Genomic DNA, 25881 nt, shown 5'->3' with positions numbered 1-25881 from the left:
ATCAACATCTGCAGACTAGCTTGTGTTCATGGTTCACTGTATATTTCCATGTACATGTGACAAATCTCATCTTTAAAACTGTGGGAGGAATACAGGAGCAGGAGGAGGCATCGTTACATCAGCTCCTCCGCCATGAACAAGTTGGGTCTTTATTCTTTGGAGCGTAGAAGGTTGAGGGGGGACTTGATAGAAGTATTTAAAATTATGAGGGGGATTGATAAAGTTGATGTAGATAGGCTTTTTCCATTGAGAATGGGGGAGATTCAAGCAAGAGGACATGAGCTCAGGGGCAAAGGTTTAGGGGTAACATGAGGGGGAACTGTTAAATTGGATAGATATATGGACAGGAAAGGAATGGAGGGTTATGGACTGAGTGCAGGTCGGTGGGACTAGGTGAGAGTAAGAGTTCGGCACGGACTAGAAGGGCCGAGATGTCCTGTTTCCGTGCTGTAATTGTTATATGGTTATATCATGTGAAGAATAAGGATTTGCTTCATATGTAACATGTCTTAGGCATAGATATAGCCAGGGTGCCTAAACCTTTTGCACACAGTACTGTATTTGTCAACTTGGAGCAAAGAGCGAGTTTGTAAATCTGGCGGGAGCAAAGAAAGTTGGGAATGGTGAGGGTGGAGCGCTGTGGGACAGGTGGCAGAAAAGGAGTGCCAGGGCCAGGGGGTGAGGGCAGACACACCCAGGCCTGAGACACCAGGAAAGGCAGTTTGATTCCAAACAATCGGTGTATTGATCATTACAGAATGTCTCTCTGGTGCTTCCCACTCCCTCCCCTCTCCTTCCCCTTTTCCCCAACCATGATTCCCCTTTCCCTGCCCTTGAATAATTACTTTGGTTCTGCCTTCACTAAGGAGGACATAAATAATCTTCCAGAAATAGTAGGGGAAAGAGGGTCCAGTGAGATGGAGGAACTGAGCGAAATACATGTTAGTAGGGAAGTGGTGTTAGGTAAATTGAAGGGATTAAAGGCAGATAAATCCCCAGGGCCAGATGGTCTGCATCCCAGAGTGCTTAAGGAAGTAGCCCAAGAAATAGCGGATGCATTAGTGATAATTTTTCAAAACTCGTTAGATTCTGGACTAGATCCTGAGGATTGGAGGGTGGCTAATGTAACCCCACTTTTTAAAAAAGGAGGGAGAGAGAAACCAGGGAATTATAGACTGGTTAGCCTAACATCGGTGGTGGGGAAACTGCTAGAGTCAGTTATCAAAGATGTGATAACAACACATTTGGAAAGCGGTGAAATCATCGGACAAAGTCAGCATGGATTTGCGAAAGGAAAATCATGCCTGATGAATCTCAGAATTTTTTGAGGATGTAACTAGTAGAGTGGATGTGGTATATTTGGATTTTCAAAAGGCTTTTGACAAGGTCCCACACAGGAGATTAGTGTGCAAACTTAAAGCACACGGTATTGGGGGTAAGGTATTGATGTCGATAGAGAATTGGTTGGCAGACAAGAAGCAAAGAATGGGAATAAACGGGACCTTTTCAGAATGGCAGGCGGTGACTAGTGGGGTACCGCAAGGCTCAGTGCTGGGACCCCAGTTGTTTACAATATATATTAATGACTTGGATGAGGGAATTAAATGCAGCATCTCCAAGTATGCGGATGACACGAAGCTGGGCGGCAGTGTTAGCTGTGAGGAGGATGCTAAGAGGATGCAGGGTGACTTGGATAGGTTAGGTGAGTCGGCAAATTCATGGCAGATGTAATTTAATGTGGATAAATGTGAAGTTATCCACTTTGGTGGCAAAAACAGGAAAACAGAATATTATCTGAATGGTGGCTGAATAGGAAAAGGGGAGGTGTGTGTCATTATACACCAGTCATTGAAAGTGGACATGCAGGTACAGCAGGCGGTGAAAAAGGCAAATGATATGCTGGCATTCATAGCAAGAGGATTCGAGTACAGGAGCAGGGAGGTACTACTGCAGTTGTACAAGGCCTTGGTGAGACCACACCTGGAGTATTGTGTGCAGTTTTGGTCCCCTAATCTGAGGAAAGACATCCTTGCCATAGAGGGAGTACAAAGAAGGTTCACCAGATTGATTCCTGGGATGGCAGGACTTTCATATGATGAAAGACTGGATGAACTGGGCTTATACTCGTTGGAATTTAGAAGATTGAGGGAGGATCTGATTGAAACGTATAAAATCCTAAAGGGATTGGACAGGCTAGATGCGGGAAGATTGTTCCCGATGTTGGGGAAGTCCAGAACGAGGGGTCACAGTTTGAGGATAAAGGGGAAGCCTTTTAGGACCGAGATTAGGAAAAACTTCTTCACACAGAGAGTGGTGAATCTGTGGAATTCTCTGCCACAGGAACAGTTGAGGACAGCTCATTGGTTATATTTAAGAGGGAGTTAGATATGGCCCTTGTGGCTAAAGGGATCAGGGGGTATGGAGGGAAGGCAGGTACAGGGTTCTGAGTTGGATGATCAGCCATGATCATACTGAATGGCGGTGCAGTCTCGAAGGGCCGAATGGCCTACTCCTGCACCTATTTTCTATGTTTCTATGTTTCCCCACTCTCAGTCCACAACAGAGACCCAGATCAGAATCAGGTTTATCATCACTCACATATGTCATGAAATTTGTGTTTTTTGTGGCAGCAGTACAGTGTAATACATAAAATTACTACAGTACCGTGCAAAAGCCTTAGGCATGCTAGCTATTATATACATACACGCCTAAGACTTTTACACAGGACTGTACGTTGAAGCATACGGCGAAAGGCGTCGCTTGTGTCAACGACCCAACACAGTCCGAGGTCGCGCGGGGACAGCCGGCAAGCGTCGGCACGCTTCTCCCCACCACCACCGACAGAGCGTGCCCACCGCTCACTGCCCGGTACGTCTCCGGACCGCGGGAGGAAACCGGAATGCCAGGAGGAAACCCAGGCGGTGACGGGGAGGGAACGTACAATGGATGGCGGCAGGGATCGAAGGACGATTGCTGGCGCTCCGAAGCGTTAAGCCAGCCGCTGCGATACCATACCACGGCCCACGCCCCCCCCCCCACCTCGCTTGTCCCATAATCCGGGAGGAGGAGAAGATGGCGGCGCGACGGCAGTGCGCGCGGCCTCTCCGGTGGTGATGTCTGTTATCTATAAAGTAGGGGACCATGCACAATCCTGATTTGATGGAGACGGACGTGAGAGTACGGAGGAACATCTGGGAAACTTCTGAAATGTCTGCTTCACTGCCGCTGCTATTGTGTGGTAACCCGAATCTCCGGAGCAGAAGGCCCTGAAATCCTCGGCTTTGCTTGTTTCAGCGGCCGGGGAGAGGTCCAAGGCGCCCGGCAGAGGATGGCGCTCGGAAGGCTGTATCGGAGGGGCTGGTCGGAGGCTCGAAGTTTTCGGACGGATTGTCTCAGTGTCGGCTGGGTTCGGCTGCTTCCAAGGTATCGGCAAGTTGACGGTGCCTGGAGGTTTATGGCAGGGAGATTCTCCCTTTTGCCGCCTGCTATCGGGGACTCAGGAGTCGATCGACTCCAGACTTTGAGACTTTTTTTTTTACCGTGCCCATGATTTGTTCTTTATTGCTTTGCACTGCTGTAACTATATGTTATAATTATGTGGTTCTGTCAGTGTTAGTCTTTGGTCTGTCCTGTTTTCTGTGATATCACTCCGGAGAAACATTGTATCATTTCTTAATGTGTGTATGCATTTCTAATTGACAATAAAAGAGGACTGAGTGTTCTCACAGTCTAATCTAATCTAATCCCAAATAACCTTGTCAAACAGAGAACGTAACATCCTTCCACTTTTGCTGAGCACCAGCCAGGGCCCCGAGAAGGAGCCGCCGACCTCTCGGTACAACAGGGTGGCTGAGTCACTGAGAAAGCTACATTCCATTACAATGAAGAACCTTCCCGGCGGAAGGGGGCGGTGGGAGAATCCTGGTGGAACAGGGAATGGGAAGGGGGCGGTGGGAGAATCCCGGCAACTGTTGCAGACTCACCGGCCACAAACAAACTCCACGCAGGCTTCGTACAACTCGATGATGTCCGTGAGATCTCTGGCACCCTCGGCGATATCAGTGAGCGCAGAAGGGAGATCCTTGCACAGAGAGAGCAGCTCCTGCCGAACGTCCTTTCCCTGATCCGGGGGGGGCAGAAAGACGAGGATGACAGATACTCATCCCCATGATCTCCCTTCCCCTTTTCCCCAACCACGATTCCCTCCAACCTGCTCCCTTCCCACTCCCAGTCCACGATAGAGACCCATATCGGAATCAGGTTTGTCATCACTCACATGTCATGAAATTTGCTTTTTTTTTTCGTGGCAACAGAACAGGGCAATGCGTAAAATTTCTACAGTACTGTGCAGAAGTCTTGGGCACCCTAGCTATAGATATGCACGAGAACAGGCACTTCTTAGATCAAGGACGTCTTGGGTCACGTCCTTAGCGTTTTGGAGAGAGAGGGGGAGAGCAGCCAGATGCCTTGGTACCAATGATACAGGAAGGAAAAGCAAAGAGGTCCTGAAGAGAGAATTTAGAGAGCTAGGTAGAAAACTGAGGAGCAGGACCTCCAGGGGTAGTAATTTCTGGATTGCTGCCTGTGCCGCGCGCCAGTGAGGATAGAAACAGGATGATTTGGCAGAGTCCTTTAACACCTGCCGGACGATGCTGAGGATGTTCTACGAGTCTGTGGTGGCCAGTGCGATCATGTTTGCTGTTGTGCGCTGGGGCAGCAGACACCAACAGAATCAACAAACTCATTCCTAAGGCCAGTGATGTTGTGGGGATGGAACTGGACTCTCTGACGGTGGTGTCTGAAAGGAGGATGCTGTCCAAGTTGCATGCCATCTTGGACAATGTCTCCCATCCACTACATAATGTACTGGGTGGGCACAGGAGTACATTCAGCCAGAGACTCATTCCACCGAGATGCAGCACAGAGCGTCATAGGAAGTCATTCCTGCCTGTGGCCATCAAACTTTACAACTCCTCCCTTGGAGGGTCAGACACCCTGAGCCAATAGGCTGGTCCTGGACTTATTTCCATCTGGCGTAGTTTACATATTATGATCTAACTATTTATGGTTTTTTTATATTGCTATATTTATACTCTGTTCTTGGTTGGTGCAACTGTATTGAAACCCAATTTCCCTCAGGATCAATAAAGTATGTCTATCTATCTATATCTAAATGCGCAGCTGAGAATCTGGTGCAGGGGGCAGGGCTTCAGGTTCTTGGATCATTGGGATCTCTTCTGGGGGAGGTATGACCCGTGCAAAAGTGACGGGTTGCACCTGAACCCGAGGGGGACCAATATTCTTGCGGGCAGGTTTGTTAAGTGTTGTTGGGGAGGGTTAAGTCTAATTTGGCAGGGGGGGGTGGGTACCGGAATGAAGAGTCTCAGGATAGGGTGGATGGTAAAGAAGCAAAAATAGTACAACTGTGGCTGACAAGGGAAGTCAAAGGTAATGTAAAAGCAAAAGAGAGGGCATACAACAATGCAACAATTAGTGGGAAGACAGAGGATTGTGAAGCTTTTAAAAACTTACAGACAGCAACTGAGAGAATCATTAGGATGGAAAAGATGAAATTTCAAACAATATCAAAGTGGATAGTTAAAACTTTTTCAAGTATGTAAAAGATAAAAGATAAAAGATAAAATGTTGTTCGTCCATCGTTGACGTCGATGAAGACCTCGACACCATTGTGATGGTGTTGAGACTAGCGCGTGATTTGGGTTTAAGTGAGGGAGAGTTGCGCAGCGTCAGCCTCACTCTCTCTTCCCAATTCCCATCTGGATCCAGTGGCAAGACAGAGTCTAGACGGCTGGAGATGGGACTAGGCGCAGTGGATGACCAGGACATCTTCTGTGTCTTGTCCTGCTCTACACGTTCCACGACACTTGCAGAGACCGCCTTCTTGACCGTTGGACCTTCCATTGGTCTCGTCCGCTCAATCCGCCGGAGTCTGTCTTCACATGCTGGGATAGACAACTCCCTATCTCACCAAGGGTTTGAGGACGCGTCAGCTACCCTCACCTGGTTTAGCCGGCTTGCCGAAGCCGTTGCCCGGGGTGTGGCTGCTGTCACATGCAAACAGCTACGGGGAGCCACAGGTCAGAGCTGAATGCCAGGTGGGGACCAAAGGCGGACTAACTGCCCTGAAAAGGACACGACATGTTCCCCCACCAGAGGTGCTACCCCTCCCTGACACCCCATACACTAAATACACTGTATATAGGACCGTTAGAAAATTGAGGCCGGAGAGATTATAACGGGGGTCAAGGAGACGGCTGATGAATTAAATGACTATTTTGCATCTGTGGAAGACACTAGTAGTGTGCCAGATGTTGAAGGGTGTGAGGGAAGAGAATTGAGTGTCATTACTATTACAAGAGTGAAGGTGCTCAAAAAGCTGAAAGACCTAAAGGTACTTAAGTCATCTGGACCAGATGAACTGCATCCGAGAGTTTTGAAAGGGGTAGCGGTAGAGATTATGGAGGCATTAGTAATGATCTTTCAAAAATCATTGGACTCTGGCATGGTGCCAGAGAACTGGAAAATCGCAAATGTTACTCCACTCTTTAAGAAAGGAGGAAGGCAGCAGAAAGGAAATTATAGACCAGTTAGCCTGACCTGAGTGGTTGGGAAGACGTTGGGAGTCAATTGTTAAGGATGAGGTGATGGAGTACTTGGTGACACAGGGCAAGACAGGACAAAGTCAGCATGGTTTCCTTAAGGGAAAATCCTGCCTGACTAACCTGTTGGAATTCTTTGAGGAGATTACAGGTAGGATAGATAAACGGGATGCAGTGGATGTTGTGTATTTGGACTTTCAGAAGGCCTTTGACAAGGTGCTCCACATGAGGCTGCTTACCAAGTTGAGTTACCAACATGGTTAGAGTATTGGCTGATTGGAAGAAGGCAGCAAGTGGGAATAAAAGGATCCTTGTCTGGTTGACTGCCAGTGACTAGTGGTGCTCCGCAGGGGTCAGTGTTGGGACCACTTCTTTTTATGCTGTATATAAATGATTTAGACCAGGGGTCCCCAACCTTAATTGCACTGCGGACCAGTTTATTATTGACAATGTTCTTGCAGACTGGCCAACCCGGGTGGGGGGGGGGGTGGTTGGGTTGCCAACGGACAAGAGTAGCAGTCAAATACATTGTGTTTACCCCGAGAAAGACTACAATGACCATGAAGCCTTGCGTGGGCACCAGTACGCATGCGTGTACGTGCTGATTTTTTTCTACAAATCGTAATTGGCGATTCTGTTCGTGGGGGGGGGGGGGGTGTTAAATCACGACCGGGATGTCGGTGATAAGTGGCTAATACACTCAATTTTGTTTCTAAAAGAGTTTATCTAACGAATTTAATATTAAACACAGCGCATATTTTCCTCGCGTGAATATAGTCAATTATCAGGGGAGGACATGGGAGCTTGAAGTAAGTGTTGAACGAACTTCCAGTAGAAGTGGTAGAGGCAGGTTCGATATTATCATTTAAAGAAAAATTGGATAGGTATATGGACAGGAAAGGAATAGAGGGTTATGGGCTGAGTGCAGGTCGGTGGGACTAGGTGAGAGTAGCGTTCGGCACGGACTAGAAGGGCAGAGATGGCCTGTTTCTGTGCTGTAATTGTTATATGGTTATATAAGTCACTTATAATAGCATCATAATATTTTTAAGTAACATTTGGATATTAAACACACAGCACATATTTTCCCCGTATGAACATATAAAATCATTGCAACACACCAGTATCCCTGAATCAGTGGGAGCCCTGGGCTTGTTTCCCTGCAACAACACGGTCCTATGGAGGGGTGATGGGAGACAGCGATACTCGAAGGGGGTTCCTTGTGTCCAGTCTATTCCGCAATTTAGTTTTCGTTGCATTCATTGCAGAGATATGTTGGAAATGGAAGCAATGTTTTCAGTGTTTTCGTGGCTACCTCAGGATATTCAGCCTTGACTTTGATCCAGAATGCCGGCAGAGATGTTATGTCAAACATACTTTTCAGCCCGCCGTCATTTGCAAGCTCAAGGAGTTGATCTCCTTTCCGCGCTGGCATGGATGACGTGCGGGTAATGACCTCGCGTGTGTTCAAGCTCAACAGTGGGCGTGACAGGGAATGAGGAAAGGTGCAGCTGACTCATATCGCCAAATCATATCGTTTCCTCGCGGCCCGGTAGCACATGCTGTGCGGCCCGGTGGTTTGGGGAGCGCTGATTTAGATGATGGGATAGATAGCTTTGCTGCCAAATTTGCAGATGATATGAAGATTTGTGGAGGGGCAGGTAGTGTTGAGGAAACAGGCTGCAGAAGGACTTGGACAGATTAGGAGAATGGGCAAGTCAGTGGCAAATGAAATACAATGTTGGAAAGTGCATAGTCATGCACTTTGGTAGTAGAAATAAGTGTGTGGACTATTTTCTGAATGGGGAGAAAATCCAAAAATCAGAGATGCAGAGGGACTTGGGAGTCCTTGTGCAGAACACCCAAAAGGTTAACTTGCAGGTTGAGTCGGTGGTGAGGACGGCAAATGCAATGTTAGCATTCATTTCAAGAGGTCTAGAATACAAGAGCAGGGATATGATGTTGAGGCTTTATAAGGCACTGGTGAGGCCTCACCTTGAGTATTGTGAACAGTTTTGAGCTTCTTCTCTAAGAAAGGACATGTTGGCATTGGAGAGGCTCCAGAGGAGGTTCACAAGGATGATTCCGGGAATTAAAGGGTTATCATAGGAGGAACGTTTGATGGCTTTGGGTCTGTACTCGCTGGAATTCAGAAGGATGGGTGGGGGGGGGGGAAATCTCACTGAAACCTTTCCAACGTTGAAAGGCCTAGATGGAGTAAATGTGGAAAGGATGTTTCCCTTGGTGGGGAGAGTCTAGGACAAGAGGGCACAGCCTCAGGATAGGGGGGCGTCCATTTAAAGCAGAGATGCGGAGAAATTTCTTTAGCCAGAGGGTGGTGAATTTGTGGAATTTGTTGCCACGAGTGGCTGTGGAGGCCAGGTCATTCGGTGTACTTACAGCAGAGATGGATAGTTTCTTGATTGGACACTGCATCAAGGGTTACGGGGAGGAAGCCAGGGAGTGGGGCTGTGGGCGGGGGGGGGGGGTGGTGAGAAAAGGATCAGCCACGATTGAATGGCGGAGCAGACTCGATGGGCCAGATGGCTGAATTCTGCTCCTGTGTCTTACGGTCTTCTGGACAAACGAGGCTGCACTGCCCAGTAACACAGCCACATGAACAAACAGCCGATCAACCCACAGGTCTTTGGACTGTGGGAGGAAACCAGAGCTGCTGGAGGAAACCTGGCCGGTCACGGGGGGCGGGGGGGGGGGGCGGGATGGGGAGGAGAAAACGTGCAAACTCGTGACAGTCAGTGGCGGGAATCGAACCCGTGTTGCTGGCGCAGTAAGAGAGCCAAGCGAATGCTTACGCTACGGGGCCGCCCCGCCCCACCTATACAAGTGGGGAAAAAGCACCGTAACGCTGCCGCAAAACCAGAAATTTCCCACGGGATCACAAGATTTACGGATCAGAATCTGACCACTTGGATGGGTGGGGTAGCAGTGTCGTGGACGATGTGCTGAACGGTGGCGTTCTGGACACCATGAAAGGGGACCCCCGGAACTTGGATCAGCTGTAGATATCGGACCATGAGATGGAGCAGCAGAATTAGGCCATTTAGCCCATCGAGTCTGCGTCACCAAGGCTTATCCATTTCCCTCTCACCAGCAATCTCCTGCCTTCAGCACCCCCCATCCCTTCATACCCTGACCAATCAAGAATCCATCAACCTCTGCTTTCAATACACCCACTGACTCGGCCTCCACAGTCATCTGCGGCAATGAATTCCACAGATTCACCACCCTCTGGCTAAAGAAATTCCTCATCATCTCCATCCTAAATGGGTGTTCCCCTGTTCTGAGGCTGTGCCCTCTGGTCCTAGACTCCCCCCACTATAGGAAACATCCTCTCCACATCCACTCTATCGGTGCCCTCTGGTCCTAGACTCCCCCACTATAGGAAACATCCTCTCCACATCCACTCTATCTGTGTCCTCTGGTCCTAGACTCCCCCACTATAGGAAACATCCTCTCCACATCCCACTCTATCGGTGCCCTCTGGTCCTAGACTCCCCCACTATAGGAAACATCCTCTCCACATCCACTCTATCTGTGTCCTCTGGTCCTAGACTCCCCCACTGTAGGAAACATCCTCTCCACATCCACTCTATCTGTGTCCTCTGGTCCTAGACTCCCCCACTATAGGAAACATCCTCTCCACATCCACTCTATCTGTGTCCTCTGGTCCTAGACTCCCCCACTATAGGAAACATCCTCTCCACATCCACTCTGTCTCTGTCCTCTGGTCCTAGACTCCCCGACTATAGGAAACATCCTCTCCACATCCACTCTATCTGTGTCCTCTGGTCCTAGACTCCCCCACTATAGGAAACATCCTCTCCACATCCCACTCTATCGGTGCCCTCTGGTCCTAGACTCCCCCACTATAGGAAACATCCTCTCCACATCCACTCTATCTGTGTCCTCTGGTCCTAGACTCCCCCACTGTAGGAAACATCCTCTCCACATCCACTCTATCTGTGTCCTCTGGTCCTAGACTCCCCCACTGTAGGAAACATCCTCTCCACATCCCCTCTGTGTCCTCTGGTCCTAGACTCCCCCACTATAGGAAACATCCTCTCCACATCCACTCTATCAGTGCCCTCTGGTCCTAGACTCCCCCCACTATAGGAAACATCTTCTCCACATCCACTCTATCTGTGCCCTCTGGTCCTAGACTCCCCCCACTATTGGAAACATCCTCTCCACATCCACTCTATCCGTGTCCTCTGGTCCTAGACTCCCCCACTATAGGAAACATCCTCTCCACAACCACTCTATCTGTGTCCTCTGATCCTAGACTCCCCCACTATAGGAAACATCCTCTCCACATCCACTCTATCAAGGCCTTTCACCATTCGAAAGATTTCAATGAGATCCCTCCCCTCAGTCTCCTGAATTCCAGTGAATACAGACCCAGGGCCCTTCATATGACGAGCCATTCAATCTTAGAATTATTTTTGTGAACCTTCTCTGAGCCCTCATCAACGTCAGCTCGACCTTTCTTTGATAATTGCCCAAAACCGCTCACAGTACTCCAAGTGAGGCCTCACCAGTGCTTTAACACTATCTCCTTACTTTTATAGAAACATAGTTACATAGCAAACCTACAGCACAATACAGGCCCTTTCGGCCCACAATGCTGTGCTGAACATGTCCTTACCTTAAAAACTACCCAGGGTTACCCTGAGCCCTCTATTTTACTAAGCTCCATGTACCTGTCCAGGAGTCTCTTAAAATTCGCACCTACTTCCACCACTATCGCCGACAGCCCATTCCATGCACTCACACTCTGCGTAAAAAATGTACCCCAGACATCTCCTCTGTACCTACAACCAAGCAGCTTAAAACTGTGTCCCCTCGTGCTAGGTATTTCAGCCCTGGGGAAAAGCCTCTGACTATCCACACGATCAATGCCTCTCTTCATCTTATACACCTCTATCAGGTCACCTCTCATCCTCCGTCCCTCCAAGGAGAAAAGGCCGAGTTCACTCAACCTATTCTCATAAGTCATGCTCCCCAATACAGGCAACATCCTTGTAAATCTCCTCTGCAACCTTTCTATGGTTTCCACATCCTTCCTGTAGTGAGGCGACCAGAACTGAGCACAGTATTCCAAGTGGGATCTGACCAGAGTCCTATATAGCTGCAACATTACCTCTCAGCTCTTGAACTCAGTCCCATGATTGATGAAGGCCAATGCACTGTATGCCTTCTTAACCACAGAGTCAACCTGCACAGCAGCTTTGAGTGTCCTATGGACTCAGACCCCAAGATCCCTCTGATCCTCCACACTGCCAAGAAAGAGTCTTACTATATCCTGCCATCGTATTTGACCTCCCAAAATGAGCCACCTCAGGCTTATCAAGTCTTCTGGAAATGAATGCTGGTGTCACATTTGCCTCCCTCACCACTAAATCAACCTGTAAATTAACCTGCACCAGGACTCCCAAGTCCCTTTGCACCACGGGTTTTTGACATTTCTCTCCGTTTGGGAAACAGTCTACAATCTTACATGGAACATTACAGCACATTAGAGGCCCACAATGTTGTGCTGACCCCCAAACCCTGCCTCCTATATAACCCCCCAACTTAAATTCCTCCATATACCTGTCTAGCAGTCTCTTAAACTTCACTAATGTATCTACCTCCACCACTGATATTAATTATACTTCATACTTTATTGTCGCCAAACAATTGGTACTAAAACGTACAATCATCACAGCGATATTTGATTCTGCGCTTCACACTCCCTGGATTACAAATATCATAAATATTAAAAAGTTAAAATTAGTAAATATTAAAAATTTAAATTATAAAACATAAACATAAAATAGAAAAATGGAAAGTAAGGTAGTGTAAAAAAACCGAGAGGCAGGTTGGGATACTTGGAGGTTACGGCCCAGATCCGGGTCAGGATCCGTTCAGCAGTCTTATCACAGTTGGAAAGAAGCTGTTCCCAAATCTGGCCGTATGAGTCTTCAAGCTCCTGAGCCTTCTCCCGGAGGGAAGAGGGACGAAAAGTGTGTTGGCTGGGTGGGTCGTGTCCTTGATTATCCTGGCAGCACTGCTCCGACAGCGTGCGGTGTAAAGTGAGTCCAAGGACGGAAGATTGGTTTGTGTGATGTGCCGGGCCGTGTTCATGATCTTCCGCAGCTTCTTCCGGTCTTGGACAGGACAACTTCCATACCAGGTTGTGATGCACCCTAGAAGAATGCTTTCTACGGTGCGACTATAAAAATTAGTGAGAGTTTCAGGGGACAGGCCAAATTTCTTCAGTTTTAATTACGTGATAATAAACCTGATTCTGACTCAGCCTTACTGCCCTAAAGGCCCCGATTCCTTTCCAGCCAATATCCCACTCGTGTAATTAATAACTCTGCAACAATCCAGCAGCAGAGCATAGCACAGTATCCCAAGTCTGATCTAACCCGGGTTTTTAGTAGAGCTGCGATGTTACCTCGCGGCCCTCGAACCGTGTAACCGCGGGCTGACATACCGTGATTCCGAACTGCTTGCAGGAGGCGTAGAACTTGTCCCGCAGGGTGGCTGCGTTGTTGACGTAATCCATCTCCTTGCGGGCATACTCCTGCTGGAGCTGCTGGCACTTGCTGATCTGCTTCTTCAGGGAGGGGATCTCGTAGCTCACGTTACGCACCAGGAAACTGGCCAGCTCAACTGTCGTCAGAGCACAAGGTCAACCCATCACGTTTAATTTACTTTTCCCCTTTCTCAAAGTTCAAAGCAAATCTTATTATCAAAATACACATCTATGTCACCATATACAACCCTGACATTAATTTTTTTCTGTGTATACCCAATAAATCTATAGAATAATAATCATAACAGAATCAATGACAGACCGCCCGAATTGGGTGTTCAACTAGAGTACAGAAGACAACGAACTGTGCAAATAAAAGAAGAAGAAACAATAATAATAAATAAATGAATATCGAGAACGTGAGATGAAGAGTTCTTGAAATTGAGTCCATTGGTTGTGATTTCAGTGATGGGGCAAGTGAAGCTATCCCCTTTGATTCAAGAGCCTGATGGGGTATTAGCTGCTCCTGAACCTGGTGGTGTGACTCCTGAGACTCCTGTACCTCCTTCCTGATGGTTGAGGGGGTAATAACTGTTCCTGAACCTGGTGGTGTGGGTCCTGAGGCTCCTGTGTCTCCTTCCTGATGGTTGAGGGGTAATAACTGTTCCTGAACCTGGTGGCGTGGGTCCTGAGGCTCCTGTGTCTCCTTCCTGATGGTTGAGGGGGTAATAACTGTTCCTGAACCTGGTGGTGTGGGACCTGAGGCTCCTGTACCTCCTTCCTGATGGTTGAGGGGTAATAACTGTTCCTGAACCTGGTGGCGTGGGACCTGAGGCTCCTGTACCTCCTTCCTGATGGTTGAGGGATAATAACTGTTCCTGAACCTGCTGGTGTGGGTCCCAAGGCTCCTGTACCTCCTTCCTGATGGTTGAAGGCTAATAACTGAGTGTTGATTGGAAGCCCAGAGGTCGAGGTCTGCAAATCTCTGAGCCCACTGGGGAATTCGAAGGCCCAGTGTCTGCAAATTTCTGTGAGTCCATTGGGGAATTCGAAGACCCAGAGTCTACAAATCTCTGAGAGTCCACTGGGGAATTCGAAGGCACAATGTCTACAAATCCCTCTGAATCCACTGGGGGATTCGAAGATCCAGTGTCTGTGAATCTCAGAGAGTCCGCAGGGGAATTCAAAGGCCCAGTGTCTACACATCTCTGACAGCCTGCTGGGGATTGGAAGGTCCAGTGTCTGGCAACGACGCATTTCACTGTATGCTTCGATGCACATGTTGATAGATAAATTTGAATGTGAACAGGGGGTTTCTGTGCTATTTGCCTCATTCACCTCTAATGGTAGTTTCTTCATTCCCTTCCAACCTGTGCAATTCCACCCAGAAACTCTCTTTTCACTGGTGCCATCAGGAAGGAGGTACAGGAGCCTCAGGACAACACCACCAGGTTCAGGGACAGTTATTACCCCCTCAACCATCAGGAAGGAGGTACAGGAGCCTCAGGACCCACACCACCAGGTTCAGGAACAGTTATTACCCCTCAACCATCAGGAAGGAGGTACAGGAGCCTCAGGTCCCACATCACCAGGTTCAGGAACAGTTATTACCCCTCAAGCATCAGGAAGGAGGTACAGGAGCCTCAGGACCCACACCACCAGGTTCAGGAACAGTTATCACCCCTTTAAGCATCAGGAAGGAGGTACAGGAGCCTCAAGACCCACACCACCAGGTTCAGGAATAATTATTACCCCTCAACCATCAGGCCCTTGAACCAAACTTCACTCGCCCCATCACTGAAATGTTCCAACAACTAATTGAGTCACTTTCAAGGATTCTCTTCATCTCACATTCTCGATATTTATTGCTTATTTATTTAAGATTATTTCTTACTTTTTGTATTTGCTCAGTTTGTTGTCTTCTGCACACACTGGTTGAGCACCCTGGTTGGTGCGGTCTATCATTGATTCTGTTATGGTTATTATATTCATTTATTCAGTTTATCAATGGTGTCAAATCACACTGTATAAAGGCGATGTCATCACAGGTTTCCAGAGCAAACTTTAAACAAATACTTTTTTTTAAAAACTAGCTTTTTAGTCCACAATAAAGTGAATCTCAGGGTTGTATATGGTGACATATATGTACTTCGATAATAAATTTACTTTTGAACTTCGAACTGTGGTAATTGCATTACTCACAAAATACGTTAGTCTCCCACCTCCCCCAGCTTCACCTGTCACCCGTCAGCAGGCGCGCCTTCTCTCCCCCGCCCCCATCCACCTTTTTCACTCTGGCATCTTCCCCCTTCCTTTCCAGTCCTGTTTGTTCATTTCCACAGATGCTGCCTGGCCCGCTGAGATCCTCCAGCATTCTGTGTGCGTTGCTCGGAATTTCCAGCATCTGCAGCATCTCTGGTGTTTACTAGGTAAAGTTTCACCATGAATTGTCCACTCTGGTTTCTTACCTCTTCTCACCTGTATATCACCCCGCCCCCCCCCCACCCGGGTGCTCCCTCCTCCTCCCCTTCCGCCCATGGTCCGCTCTCCTTTCAGATTCCTTCCTCCAGCCCTTTACCTTTCCCACCCATCACCTCCCCCTGGTGTCCCTCCTCCTTCCCCTTCTCCCATGGTCCACTCTCCTCTCCGATCAAATTCCTTCCTCTCCAGCCCTTTACCTTTTCCACCTATCACCTCCCCCTGGTGTCCCTCCTCCTTCCCTTTCTCCCACAGTCCACTCTCCTCTCCTATCAGATTCCTTCCTCTCCAGCCCTTTACCTTTCCCACCCATCACCTCCCCTTGGTGTCCCTTCTCCTTCCCTTTCTCCCACGGTCCACTCTCCTCTCCAATCAGATTCCTTCCTCTCCAGCCCTTTACCTTTCCCACCCATCACCTCCCCCTGGTGTCCCTCCTCCTTCCCTTTCTCCCACGGTCCACTCTCCTCTCCAATCAGATTCCTTCCTCTCCAGCCCTCTACCTTTCCCACCACCTGGTTTCACCTCTCACCTTCCAGCTAGCCTCCTTCCCCATCCCTCCCCCACCTTTTCATTCTGGCTTCTCCTGGTCAATGGTTCCAGAGTATTCTACACCCCTCCCACCACCTCCCGCTTCCCTCTTCTTCAATTCCCCATTCCGGCTTCCTTCTTGTATCTTCTTTTCTCCTCACCTCCCTCTTCCCTTTCTCCCGTGGTCCTATTAGATCTCTTTCCCCTCCAGCCCTTTACCTTTTCCACCTACCCGGCTTCACCTATCACCTTCCAGCTCGTGCTCCTTTCTCCCCCCACCCCCCACCTTCTTATTCTGGCACCTTCCTCCCTCCCGCTTCCTTTCCAGTCCCGAAGGAGGGCCTCCGGCCGAAACGTCGACTGGTCATTCCTCTCCACAGACGCTGCCTGACCTGCTGAGTTTTGTGTGAGCGTGCATCACACTCAGTCGCATCCACGTGCGAAGTAAGCGTGAATCAGTGAGTGTCAAAGATCCAGCGGGCGCTTTTGTAAAATACAAACCGACCCCACGTACCCAAGTAAACGTTGTCCTTTTCATACAGAGAGACTATCTCCTGCCAGTCCTGAAGGAAGAAAGAGACAAGGGGGGTGACAGTCGGGGTTTTCATTTCCGTAAAAACGAAAGGTGCACTTGTAAAGCCAACTCGAGCAGAAAGTCACCTTCATCCGCTGCGAAGAGTAACCGCCAAATATATTCTTCGTCGATGCTTCCGTTCTTCTGAGGATCTCGACAATTCTCAAGCAATGGAAGTAGTGAATATCTGCAGGAGAGGGATACAGTTATCGGCCGAACGGAGCAGGAACTAGAGTCCTTCACGCAGGAAGGGTGAGAGGACACGCCGGCTTTCGTGACCTCCACCCTAGTCGCTCTGAAAGTGAGGGCAGGAGTAGCTTCATCAAAGCCCGACGGCGTAGATATCAATTTCCCCTTTTAGAGTCAAGGTTATAGAGCACTTCAGCACAGAAACAGGCCCTTTGCAGCATCTGAACTATTGACCTGTCTGGTCCCACTGCCCCACACCTGGACCATCGCCCTCAGCACCCCTCCCGTCCACGCACTTATCCAAGTTACTCTTAAAATAATGCAGGTGAACCTGCAGCCACCACCTCCACTGGCAGCTCGTCCCCACCCTCTGAGTGAAGAAGCTCCCCTTAAACATACAAGAATTTCTGTCAGATCGCCGGCAGGCGGTAAGAGTGGGCTCTCTCACCTCTGACCCTCAACACAGGTGCCCCTCAGGGCTGTGTCCTAAGCCCCCTCCTTTACTCCCTGTATACCCATGACTGTGTCGCCGCCCACAGCTCCAATCTGCTAATTTGCAGACGATACTACACTGATTGGCCTAATCTCAAATAATAATGAGGAAGCCTACAGAGAAGAAGCCATCATCCTGACCGTCGCAAAAACAAAGGAGCTGGTTGTGGACTACAGGAGGAATGGAGATGGGCTAAACCCTGTTGACATCAATGGATCTGGCGTTGAGAGGGTGAACAGCTTTAAGTTCCTCAGCATAAACATCACCGAGGATCTCGCGTGGTCTGTACATACCGGCCGTATGGTGAAAAAAGCACAACAGTGCCTCTTTCACCTCAGACAGTTGAGGAAGTTTGGTATGGGCGCCAAATTCTAAGAACTTTCTACAGGGGCACGATTGAGAGCATCCTGACTGGCTGCATCACTGCTGGTACAGGAACTGTATTTCCCTCAATCACAGGACTCTGCAGAGACTGGTGCGGACAGCCCAGCACATCTGTAGATGGGAACTTCCCACTATTCAGGACATTTACAGTGACAGGTGTGTAAAAAGGGCCCGAAGGATCATTGGAGACCCGAGTCATCCCAAACACAAGCTGTTCCATCTGCTACCGTCTGGGAAACGGTACCGCAGCATAAAAGCTAGGACCAACAGGCTCCGGGACAGCTTCTTCCACCAGGCCATCGGACTGATGAACTCACAGTGACACAACTGTCTTTCTATGTTATACTGACTGTCCTGTTGAACATATTAATTATTACAAATTACTATAAATTGCACATTACACATTTAGACACAGAGGTAATGTAAAGGTTTTTTACTCCTCACGTATGTGAAGGATGTAAGTAATTGAATTGACTTTAATTCGATTCAAATAGGAGCAGGAGTTGGCCATCTGGCCCGTCCAGTCTGCCCCGCCATTCAATAAGATCATGGCTGATCTGACCATGGACTCATCCCCATAACCCTTTAATTCCCCAACTATGCAATAATCTATCCAACCTTGTCTTAAGTGTACTTACTGAGGTAGCCTCCACTGCTTTGGTGGACAGAGAATTCCACAGATTCACCACTCTCTGGGAAAAGCAGTTCCTCCTCATCTCTGTCCTAAATCTCCTCTCCTGAATCTTGAGGCTGTGTTCCCTAGTTCTCGTCTCACTTGCCAGTGGACACAACTTTCCTGCCTCTATCTTATCTATCCCTTTCGTAATTTTATATGTTTCTATAAGGTCTCCTCTCATCCTCCTGAATTCCAGCCAGTACAGTACCAGGTGACTCACTCTCTCCTCATAGTCTAACCCCCTCATGTCTAGAATCAACCTGGTGAACCCCCTCTGCATCACCTCCAAAGCCAGTATATCCTTCATTAAGGAAGGAGCCCAGAACTGCACACAATACTCCAGGTGTGGCCTCACCAGTACCCTGTACAGTTGCAGCATAACCTCCCTGCTCTTACATTCAATCCCTCCGGCAATGAAGGCCAACATTCCATTTGTCTTCTTGATAACCTGCTGCATCTGCAAACCAACCTCCCACCCTGAACCCATGACCTCAACATTTCACCTTTCACCCTTAACCCTTAACCTCCAGCCACAGTACAGATAGCGATCCTAGCTACACCCCCCCCCCTCATAATTTTGTCCACCGCCATCGTATCTCCCCTTCATTCTCCTGCGCTCCAGGGAATAAAGTCTGAACCTATTCAAACTTTTCCCTCAAACTCGGAATGGAGCGGAGGTTCTAGATTAAACAGGCTCCCCAATTCGCGACGGGTCTCACCAAGGTAGAGGAGGCCACACTGGTAGGCGACTCCAGCAGGTTCACAGGTGAAGTGTTGTCTCACCTGGAAGGACCGTTTCGAGACCCCTTCACTCTTAACCTATGGCCTCTGGCTCTAGTCTCAACCCACCTCAATGGGAAATGCCTGCTTGCTTTTACCTTACCTATACCCCTCGTAATTTTGTCCAACTCTATCAAAGCTCCCCTCACTCTCCTACGCCCCAGCAAATAAAGTCCTAACCTGTTCAAACTTTCCTTATAACTCAGGTCAAGTCCCAGCAACAAATGGTAAATCTTCTCTATACTATTTCAATCTTATTTACATCTTTCCTGTAGGTAGATGACTAGAACTCCAAATCAGGCCTCACCAATGTCTTGTACAACTCCAGCGTAACATCCCACCTCCCGTACTCTAAACGCTGATTTATGAGGGCCGATATACTTTACGACCCTCGCTACCTGTGATGCCCCTTTCAAGGAACTATGAACCTGTACTCCCAAAGGTTCATTTTGTTGCCAAAGTATGCATGCACGATACAACGCTGATACTCGTCTTCTCCAGATAGCCATGAAATACAGAAAGACCACGGGTGTTGGTGAAAGGAAAGACATCGGCTCCCTACACCGCCCCCCCCGCATGAATAATTTCCCATTCTTGCACACAAAAGTTAACAGATCACCCCCTCCCACACCAATTATGCACAAGAAAGAAAACACTGAAACACTGAAGGAAACCAATATGAAGTACAGTCCGATAATCACGTAAATCTCAGAATATCGGAAACTTTTCCGTCTTCATCGGATGCCCCAGGCCAGAGGACTCTAGCCAGCCGCTGACAGCCACCTATGCCCCAGTAGGGGTTATGGGCTGAACGACAGGACGCAAGGTAGCAACTCACTGAGATTCCTGCCGAACCCAGCACTTTGGCAGAGGGGCGTTTGATGATAAGAACTATGTTAGTCGATGTAAGCCAGGCTTGTAAGATGCACAAAACTGCTGGAGGAACTCAGCAGGTCAGGCAGCATCGACAGAAGGGGATTAAACGCTCTACGTTTTGGATGGAGACCCTTCATCGGGACTGGAAAGGAAGGGGGGAGAAGCCACAGTAAGAAGGTGGGGGCCTCCAACCTGATGACATGAACACTAATTTCTCTAACTTCTCGTAATTTCTCTCCCTGCCCTTTCATTCCCCATTCTGATGCTCTTCTCTTCTCCTCACCTCCCTCTGCGTCCCCTCCTTCATCCCTTTCTCCCATGGTCCACTCTCCTCTATCAGATTCCTTCTTGTTCAACTCTTTATCTTTTCCATCTATCACCTCCCAGCTTCTTAATTCATTGCCCCCCGTCCCTCACACACTTTTCCACTCTCCCAGTCTCACCTGTCACCTGCCAGCATATACTCCTCCCCCACCCCCACCCACCCACCTTCCCCATCACCTGGTCTCACCTGTCACCTTGCCCTCCTCCCCTCCCCCACCCACCTTCCCCCTCACCAGGTCTCATCTGTCACCTTGTCCTCCTCCTCCTCCCCCCCCACCCACCTTCTCCCTCACCTGTCACCTGTCAGCTTGTACTCTGCCCCCTTCCCCACCTACCCACCTTCCCCCTCACCTGGTCTCACCTGTCACCTGTCAGCTTGTCCTCCTCCCTCTCCCCCACCCACCCACCTTCTCCCTCACCTGGTCTCACCTGTCAGCTTGTACTCTACCCCCTTCCCCAGCTACCCACCTTCCCCCTCACCTGGTCTCACCTGTCAGCTTGTCCTCCTCCCTCTCCCCCACCCACCCACCTTCCCCCTCACCTGGTCTCACCCATCACCTTGTCCTCCTCTACCTCTCCACCACCCATCCACCTCCACCCTCACCTGTCAGCTTGTCCTCCTCCCCCTCCCCCACCCACCCACCTTCCCCTTCACCTGGACTCACCTGCCACCTGTCAGTTCGTCCTCCCTCTCCCCCACCTTCTTATTCCTGCTTCTTCCCCCTTTATTTCCACTCCTGATGGAGGATCTGGGCCCCAAACATCAACTATTTATTCCTCTCCATAGATGCTGCCCGACCTGCTGAGTTCCTCCAGCATTTTGTGTGTGCGTGTGCGTGCGCGCGCGTCTGAGTGTGCACATGCGACTGTGACTGTGTGTGCGCTTGATTCTGAATATGTCTGTGAGTGTGTGAGTATGCGTGTGTGTGTCACTCTGGATTTCCAGCATCTGTGGCGTCTCTTGTGTTTAAAACAGGCTTGAGATTGTGTTAGTTCCGGACTGTCCAAAGCGTTAACTATGGGTTTGTTTTGCAGTGGAAAGGCTGGAGAGACCGGAAAGATTACTGACATGATCCCGACAGGAGCTGTTTGATCTCCTCGTTCTCCGGCATGTCCTGGATGGCATTGTTTATCTTCTCTCGGATGGTCAGGACCGAGCTCTGCCACTTCAGATCGCAGTGTCTCCGATCCACCAGCCAGTCTGAGGGGGAAACAAAAATACCCCGTGACTCCCACGTCACCTTCAAGAAAGAAGAACCAGAGGAGAGGGGGAGCGGCAGGGTAGAGCAGCAATCAGCATGACGCTTTACAGTACCAGCGACCCGGGTTCAATTCCCGTCGCTGTCTGTAAGGAGTTTGTACGTTCTTCCCGTGACCACGTGGGTTTCCTCCCACAGTCCAAAGACCAGCCAGTCAGTAGGTTAACTGTTCACTGTAAATTGTCCCCGTGATTAGGCTAGGATTAAATCAGAGCATTGCCGGGCCAATTCCACACTGTATCTCAATAAGTAATATACAACTTCACTCATTCCAACACCGAACTGTTTCCTCAACCTACCAGCTCACTTTCAAGAACTATTCATCTTATGCTCTCGATATTGATTATTTTTATTATTATTATTTTGCTTGTTTTTACCTGTTTGTGTGAATCTCAGGGTTGTATATGGTGACATTTACAGTAGAGTACAAAAGTCTATATAGTCGGTGGGACCAGGTGAGAGTAAGAGTTCGGCATGGACTAGAAGGGCCGAGATGGCCTGTTTCCGTGCCGTAATTGTTATATGGTTATATAGAGCTAGGGTACCTATGTTTGCATACTGTACTGTAGTAATTTTATGTATTACACTGAACTGCTGCAAAAAAAAAGCAAATTTCGTGACATATGTGAGTGACGATAAACCTAATTCTGAAATGGACTGAGAGAGGGAAGGAGAAGGGAGAGGGGAATCATGGTTGGGAAAAAGAGAAGGGAGAGGGGAATCATGGTTGGGAAAAGGGGGAAGGGAGAGGGAAATCATGGTTGGGAAAAGGAGAAGGGAGAGGGGAATCATGGTTGGGAAAAAGCAGAAGGGAGAGGGGAATCATGGTTGGGAAAAAGGGAAGGGAGAGGGGAATCATAGTTGGGAAAAGGGGAAGGGAGAGGGGAATCATGGTTGGGAAAAGGGGGAAGGGAGAGGGAAATCATAGTTGGGAAAAGGGGAAGGGAGAGGGGAATCATGGTTGGGAAAAGGGGGAAGGGAGAGGGAAATCATGGTTGGGAAAAGGAGAAGGGAGAGGGGAATCATGGTTGGGGAAAAGGGGGAGAGGGGAATCATGGTTGGGAAAAGGGGAAGGGAGAGAGGAATCATAGTTGGGAAAAGGGGAAGGGAGAGGGGAATCATGGTTGGGAAAAGGGGAAGGGAGAAGGGAATCATGGTTGGGAAAAGGGGAAGGGAGAGAGGAATCATGGTTGGGAAAAGGGGAAGTGTGAGGGGAATCATGGTTGGGAAAAGGGGATGGAGAGGGGAATCATAGTTGGGAAAAGGGGGAGGGAGAGGGGAATCGTGGTTGGGAAAAGGGGAAGGGAGAGGGGAATCATGGTTGGGAAAAGGGGAGGGAGAGGGGAATTATAGTTGGGAAAAGGGGGAGGGAGAGGGGGAATCATGGTTGGGAAAAGGGGGAGGGAGAGGGGAATCATGGTTGGGAAAACGGGGAGGGAGAGGGGAATCATGGTTGGGAAAAGGGGAAGGGAGAGGGGGAATCATGGTTGGGAAAAGGGGGAGGAAGAGGGAAGCACCAGAGAGACATTCTGTAATCATCAATAAACCGTTCGTTTGGAATCAGATGGCCTTGCCTGGTGTCCCAGGGCTGGATGCGTGTCTGCACCCCCCGACCCCTGGCTTTCCTTCTCTGCCACCTGCCCCCATGCCCCTCCCACGGTGCTCCACCCTCGCCTCTAGCCTTTAGCACAGAGCCTTAACTTGCAAAGAGTGACGCCAAAGGTCAGTTGGTGCCACCCACATTAAGTTAAACTTCTAATCATTATCACCACGTGCTGTGTCAAATGACATCATCACTACGTGCCGTGTTGTCTGACATGGGCGATCACGGTCTTTCTTGACAAATTGTATCTACAGACGTGGGTTTGCCATCGTGTTCTTCTGGGCAGTGACCTTACATGACTGGTGACATCCCACCCGCCCCACCAGCCATTATCAATACCCTTCAGAGATTGTCTGCCTGGCGTCGGAGGTCGCACCACCAGGACTTGTGATCTGCACCGGCTGCTCGTACGACCGTCCACCACCTGATCCCACAGTTTCACCTGACCCTGATCAGGGGGCTAAGCAGGTGCCACACCTTGCCCAAGGGTGACCCGCAGGCTAGCGGAGGGAAGGAGCGCCTCACACCTCCTTTGGTACAGAGACATATCTCCACCCCACACCCATGTTCCCACTACCAATAATAATAATAAAAAAATTATTTTTTGCCCCCCACCTAGATTTCCCTCTCATCTTCCGATTTGCACTCTTCTTCACCCCTCCAACCTTCTTAAGAGGGGAATTCATTGCCACAGACAGCCAAGCAGGCCAAGCCATTGGGTATATTTAAAGTGAAGGTTGATCAGTTCTTGACTCACCAGGGTCGCCAGGGTGTCAAACGTCATGGGGAGAAGGAAGAACAATGGGGCTGAGAGGGAAAACAAATCCCTCTTACACACGGTAGTGTAGTGGTTAGCACGACACTTTACATTACTGGCGACTCAGGTTCAATTCCCACCGCTGCTTGTCAGGATTTTGCACGTTCTCCCCGTGACTGCGTGGGTTTCCTCCAGGTGCTCCTGTTTCCTCCCACTGTCCAAAGACGTACCGGTTGGGAGGTTAAGACCATGAGCTATAGGAGCAGTGGTCAGCCATTTGGCCCATCGGATCTGATCTGCCATTTCCTCATGGCTGATCCATTTTCCCTCTCAGCCCCCAATCTCCTGCCTTCAAGCCCTGACTAATCAAGAATCTATCTTCATAGGCATCCGTCATGAGACCATGGATTTGCACCTCGGAAGGTTTCCAGGGTAAGGTTGTATGGAAGACCAGCAGTTGCCCATGCTGCAAGTCTCCCCTCTCCACGCCACCGATGTTGTCCAAGGGAAGGGCATTAGGACCCATACAGCTTGGCACCGGTGTCGTCGCAGAGCAATGTGTGGTTAAGTGCCTTGCTCACGGACACAACACGCTGCCTCAGCCGAGGCTCGAACTAGCGACCTTCAGATCACTAGACCGATGCCTTAGCCACTTGGCCACGCGCCAACACAAGAAGAATCTGTCTACCTCTGCTTTAAATACACCCAGTGACTTGGCCTCCTCAGCTGGCTGTGGCAACAAGCTCCACAGATTCATTGCTCTCTGTTTAAAAGAAATTCCTCCTCATCTCCGTTCTAAATGGACACCCCTCTATTCTTGTTGAATACTGTCCTGTGAGTAGGCTAGGATTAAAATCGGGGGGTGGGGGGTAGGAGGTTGCTGGGCAGTGTGTCTTGAGGGGTCAGTGCACCCTATTCCACACTGTAACTTGACAAGTAAGCAAGCCGTGATCGAACAGCACAGACCTGACGGGCTGAATGGCCACCTTCTGAGATTCCCCAGCACACCTCACCAGCCGTCTCAGCCACCACCGCAGCAAGGTCTCTCCGGTCCGCCGGCACCCAACCAATTTCTACAGAGGTACGGCGGACAGCACTCTGACTGGCTGCATCACCCGTCTGGTACGGAACGGCCACCCCACAGGAACGGAAAAAAGCTGCAGGGAGTTGTAAACTCGGCCAGCTCCATTGTGGGCACCAGGCTCCCCAGCACCGAGGAGATCTTCAAAAGGTGATGACTCAAGAAGCCGGCGTCCATCATTAAGGGCCCCCACCACCCAGGACATGCCCTCTTCTCATTGCTACCATCATGGAGGAGGTACAGGAGCCTGAAGACACACATTCAGCGATTCAGGAACAGCTTCTTCCCCTCTGCCATCAGGGAGGAGGTACAGGAGCCTGAAGACACACACTCAACGATTCAGGAACAGCTTCTTCCCCTCTGCCATCAGGGAGGAGGTACAGGAGCCTGAAGACACACACTCAGAGATTCAGGAACAGCTTCTTCCCCTCTGCCATCAGGGAGGAGGTACAGGAGCCTGAAGACACACACTCAACGATTCAGGAACAGCTTCTTCCCCTCTGCCATCAGGGAGGAGGTACAGGAGCCTGAAGACACACACTCAACGATTCAGGAACAGCTTCTTCCCCTCTGCCATCAGGGAGGAGGTACAGGAGACTGAAGACACACACTCAACGATTCAGGAACAGCTCCTTCCCCTCTGCCATCAGGGAGGAGGTACAGGAGCCTGAAGACACACACTCAACGATTCAGGAACAGCTTCTTCCCTTCTGCC

General features: G+C 49.5%; 1 protein-coding gene across 2 annotated transcripts in view; it reads right to left on the bottom strand.

Annotated features, from left to right (window-relative positions):
• cdk5rap3 (CDK5 regulatory subunit associated protein 3) overlaps window positions 1-25881 on the bottom strand; it is a 78199-nt gene that overhangs the window by 39073 nt on the left and 13245 nt on the right. For both annotated transcript variants that reach the window (XM_072249133.1, XM_072249134.1), the window contains exons 3-7: window positions 21536-21667; window positions 16831-16931; window positions 16685-16733; window positions 13123-13301; window positions 3984-4120 (exon numbers count right to left, since the gene is read on the bottom strand). In XM_072249133.1, coding sequence (XP_072105234.1) covers window positions 3984-4120; window positions 13123-13301; window positions 16685-16733; window positions 16831-16931; window positions 21536-21667 — 598 coding nt within the window. The remainder of the gene's footprint in view (window positions 1-3983; window positions 4121-13122; window positions 13302-16684; window positions 16734-16830; window positions 16932-21535; window positions 21668-25881) is intronic.

The sequence above is a fragment of the Mobula birostris genome, chromosome X (genome assembly GCF_030028105.1).
Source record: "Mobula birostris isolate sMobBir1 chromosome X, sMobBir1.hap1, whole genome shotgun sequence".
Classification (NCBI taxonomy): domain Eukaryota; kingdom Metazoa; phylum Chordata; class Chondrichthyes; order Myliobatiformes; family Myliobatidae; genus Mobula; species Mobula birostris.
This window is presented reverse-complemented; position numbering and strand designations above follow the sequence as displayed.